Raw genomic sequence first — 5,145 nt, forward strand, 5'->3', positions numbered from 1 at the left:
GTTGCAGAAAGTTCAATACGTGAATGGCGGAAAAATGAGCAAAGGCTTAGGTATAATTAAATTTTCCCTATTTCTTTTGTTTCTGCCTTTACTGATAATTTTGAAAATTTATCGTTTGAAAAAAGAATTGACTATAAAACATTTAAAATTTAAACAGGTCAATGTTTGAAACTACACCAGAAAGGTCACGATTGGATGGTGGTGGACGAAGGCCAGTTTCCGAAGATCTTGAAAAGGGTTTGGTTAGTTATCAAAAAAAATATGATGTCTGTACTGAAGTTGTGTATAGTATGTGGGTTGTGACTGTACGCTAATTAATAAATCAAAATCTTTACACACATAAGTACTAGTGACTGTACGTGTATATACAGTAGGAATGGCTAATTAATCAGAATCTTTACACACATAAGTACTAATAGTTATGTTGTACAGTAACACCATAATATTGTTATTAGCAACATCATATAGTTAGCAATGTTGTACGACCGGTATATGATTTTGTTTCTACTGTAATAGAATTGTTGCAAACTATACGATAGCACACTTAGTTTTTCAAATAATTAATCAAACTAATTAATTAATAACCTAAGTCTTAAATTATCCTCGCAGTATGACGATTATTTGTTTTGCTTAAAATTAACTTATCAATAAAACATTTTTAGCTTACTTGAATCATTGGAAATAAATTATTGTAATTATTATTTTAATTATTATTTTAGGTTTAATTTATTCCCATCAAATTTCAAATAAAATATTTTTTACGTCTTCCATATAATAACGTTAGAAATATTAATACTGATATAGAAAGCGATATTAAAAATTCTAATAAATGATGATTACACTGATAATGATATAGTAATTATCAATGAGATTAGAAAGGATTATTGGAAAGATATGTCCATCTAATTTTTTGATTAAATTTTCATTTCCACTTTTTTAAATTTCCTTTTTTTCCATTTTTTTTGGTTAAATTTTCCATGCAAAGCAAAAAATCCTCAACCAGAAACTATCTAATGAACTATTTTGAAAGCATTACATTAAGTTTATCAAGCATATTAACATATCACAATCTTAATCTTACCCATATTCGCTTGTCATGCGACTTCATCCATAAATTGGATTTGATTATCACAAATTCCATTATTTCAATTGATAATTATCCTTATAGCTAATTAATTTAATGCATAGTTTTTAATTTGTTATAAATAAAAAACAATAAAGAATAACCGACTGCTAATTTATCACAAATAAACAACAAAAAATTTAAACAATAGTTAATTTATTGCAAATAAACAGGCGATAATTCTTGCAGCTAGTTAATTAATTAATTAATTGTTAATCGATTGTAAATAAACAACGAAAAAATGTAGATAGTTGTTAATTTATTACAAAAAAACCATGGACAATTGTTAATGTATTATAAATAAATAACCGATAATTTTCGTAGCTAATCAATTAATTGGTAATTTATTTATAAGTAAAGTACAAAGAATAGGCGTCAAATTTACATATTATTTAGATATTTTTCATAATTACTCATTCATTCGTTCATTTTGATCAGAACTCTTTGCTATTGTTAACTTTTATTTCTTCTTATTCTTTTCCTTTCTTTTTTTTTTTTTTTTTTTGTCAAATGTTAATTAATACAAAGTAAAAATTTTCCTTTTCAACTATCACTCTCTCTCTCTCTCTCTTTTCATCTTATTCTATCATTCAACAAATGAATATCTTAGAAGAGAAAATAATTATTTTGTTTGCATATAATTTTAAAAAATTTTTGCATTTTATTGTATATTCGCATTGGTTATGAAATGATTAATTAAATTAATTTTGCTTTTTTTTTTTTTTTTGCAAATGTTTTCATCATTTTTGACAATAAATTCAAAGATATATCACACAAATCGATAAAGAGAAAGCTTTTAAAAAATATGAAAAAATAAAATTAAATAATAAAAAAAACAAAAATAAAATGAATAAATAAGTAAAAACGAATAAATGAATGAAAATACAATTGAAATAAAATAATGAAAGAAAAAAAAACAAACTAGACTTTAGCGATTACTTTTTTTTAGAATATGAAATTTTAATTTTTAAATACCATCCCTTTCATTTCCATTATTTTTTTTCATTTGATTAATTAATCTGATTAATCATATTGGTTAATTAAATTCAATAAAAGACTAGTGATATTATTGTATAATTAAAAATTTTTGCTCAGTTTACCTTAGTTTAATTATTTTATCCCTTTTTTTTCGTCTTTTCAAATTACTAAATCAAATATATTTAACTAATTAGTTTAATTTATCATTAACTATGGATGAAGTCATATATTAAATTGTATAACTGCTTTCGAGAATTTATGAAAAATACGATACTGTAAATGGTAAAGGTATATATATTGTTTTAAAATTTGAAAATATCAAGTTTTAAATCCTTTTTTTCTCAAAAGAAGATTTATGATATAGTGAAGTTTCAAATTTTACTAATTATATAGTAAGACTATTAAGTAAGATAAATATGATATAAGATATTCGAAATGAATAGCAATATTGATGTATAGGAAGAATTAAATAAAAGCTAGAACATTCTGAAATAATTAATCTATCCTTTATAAATTTATTTAAAATTGTTTTATAATAAAAAGATAATAAATTATTTGGTGACGTGAAGTAGCACGTGAAAAAAAAAAAAGTAGTAAACAGGAACCATTTGATGAAAATATTTTGTGTGGTTAATGCTAAACGTGATTAACGTGCTAAACATATATAAATTAATTAATATATAAATGGTAAAAAGATATTAAAATATTAATTTAATTAAAAATTTTCAATTATATTTTCATCCATAAAATTGATTATTTATATTTTTCTCTCTTTTTTTTTTTTTTTTGTAAAATAATGAAATAATGTTTTATCATGCATGAATAATGCAGTAAACCCGCAAATAGAAATTTAGCGTATGAATAATAATCGCATTATGTTGTGTTGGTTGGACATTTGTCAGATATATAAATATAAAATATAATATGATATTAGTGGGGTGGTGATAATTAAATTTCATATTATATTAATTAATGCAACACATTCGAAGTAAATAAACTAATGGAAGTAAGCATATGATCGTTGCTATAGTTTTGATTTACTTGCATACTTGATTAAATCATTTTTCATCCTAAAATTTTACTTTCTTTTCTTTTTTGAATTCCAATTTTTTTTCGAAATTTTTTTTTTTTTGACAAATTTTGTTCAATTTATTTTGGGTGAAATGTAAATTTTACTTTTTTTCTTTTTTTTAATACAAGATGCCTTTTTTCTTTTCATTTTTGCTTGAAAGAAAAAGAAAGAATAAATAAAGATAATTGGAAAAAAAATTTTCTAGCTTCAATATGTGACATCAAGGAGTGACAACGAAACAGCCCTAACATGGCATGATATAAAGGATAAAGCGAATGCTTTATGGAAAGATATTTGTGATCGAAATCCGGAATACAATGATCGTGGATTCATCGCTAATATGGTAAGTTTTTTGGAATGTTTCAAAATCATTGCTATTTTTTATCTAACCTGGAAAGGTTATTGCTTTTTTTTGAAGATAGCTATTAGTTTAAAAGGACCGAATTACTTAGGTTAGATTGAAAATATTAGCAATATAAGTCTCGAAAATTATTATTACATAATAGGATTTCTATAAAAGTTCAACAGACTTCTCGATTGATAACCAGAGAATTTGACGAAATGAAAATTAAGAATTCCGGAAAAACATAGGAAGTACTTTCAGTCAATAGCCGGAAAGTTTATCTGCATTATAGGAATTGGGAATTTTTGAAAATCTAGAAGATTTTTCTCATGATAACTGAAAAGTTTGACAAAATAAAATTAAGAATTTTGTAAGAAACTTTCCAATCAATAACCGGAAATTTTGATGGTAGATTTTTTCCCTAAAAATGTGCTATTATTAGACATTAAATCTGGAGATTATAATCTGATTCTGCTGTAAGTATGGTATGTCTAGTGAAATTGTCCTAATATGTATGTATTCGGAGTCTTAGTATGATAATTCTTATTATTAAAAAGTCTTATTAATGTGAAACATTCTTTTTTTTAGAGTAGACGTTTTTTTCAGGAAAAACAAAAGATCATTATTTTTCCATCTGAAAAATTATTGCATATTTTTGTTTGATTAGAAAAAACAAAAGCTTTCATAAACAGGATAAATTCAAATTACAACAATAAATTTCGGAAAAAAAAGATGTTTTCATTTAAAATTTTCCATCTATTTTAGATTTGAGTGAAATTAAGCCTAAATAGATTTTAATAATCTATAATCTATTAATATTAAAATTTTAATAATCTTAATAAAATAAAATTTTAATGAATTTTTTCTATTAAGATTTTAATAATCTATAATCTTTTAATAATCAATTATTAACAATTAACTTTTTCTTTTTTTTTCAGGGTTGGGTTGCACGTTTTGTACGACGTAATAATATTACCCTTCAAGTAACCAATTCCGCTTCGACAATTACACCAAAATTGGTTAATAGCAGTAGTAATAGTAATAGTTTGACAAATCGAATCGATGGTAATTCTATCTGTTGTAGTACATCTTCAGATATGATGGTAAATTCATCCTGTACGTTACCATCATCTACAACATCTCTAATTTCGGATCGTACTGTTGCAAATACTAATATATATTGTTGCAATGATGTTGTAAAAATCAATGAAACAACAACAACAACAACAGCAATAACAACAACAATAACAACAACAACAACAACAAGCAACAGCAACAACAACAACAACAACAACAGCAACAACAATAACAACAGCAGTAACAACAAGAGCAACACCAATAATAATACCAACAATGGCAACAATAGCTACTAATGCTACAAATAATGGCACTGTATCGACGAAAAAACGTCGTAAAAATTTTACACCGAAAAAAATCGTTCCAAATGATGTCATTTGTTTAGCAGCTAACAACAGAATGAGTGATAATAATATCACGACAACAAATACTACACAACATCATCGATAACACGAAGAATAATTTAAGCAACAATGGGACAACTTCAATCAGTAATGCTTTACTGATAGGAATTTCAGGAATATAGTATTTAAACAAACTAGTTATAGGATC

General features: G+C 24.4%; 1 protein-coding gene across 1 annotated transcript; it reads right to left on the bottom strand.

Moving 5' to 3' along the window:
- Positions 1-4,495: 4,495 nt before the first annotated feature.
- Positions 4,496-4,986, bottom strand: LOAG_17441 (hypothetical protein; the record flags this gene model as incomplete). The annotated part of the gene is made up of 2 exons (XM_020450105.1): positions 4,781-4,986; positions 4,496-4,647 (listed from the first exon to the last, which is right to left on the bottom strand). Exons 1-2 carry the CDS (start codon positions 4,968-4,970, stop codon positions 4,496-4,498), a joined length of 342 nt encoding a protein of 113 aa, XP_020306262.1. The 5' UTR covers positions 4,971-4,986.
- Between the last annotated feature and the right edge of the window lie 159 nt (positions 4,987-5,145).

Source organism: Loa loa (genome assembly GCF_000183805.2).
Source record: "Loa loa unplaced genomic scaffold supercont3.76, whole genome shotgun sequence".
Taxonomy (NCBI): Eukaryota; Metazoa; Nematoda; class Chromadorea; order Rhabditida; family Onchocercidae; genus Loa; species Loa loa.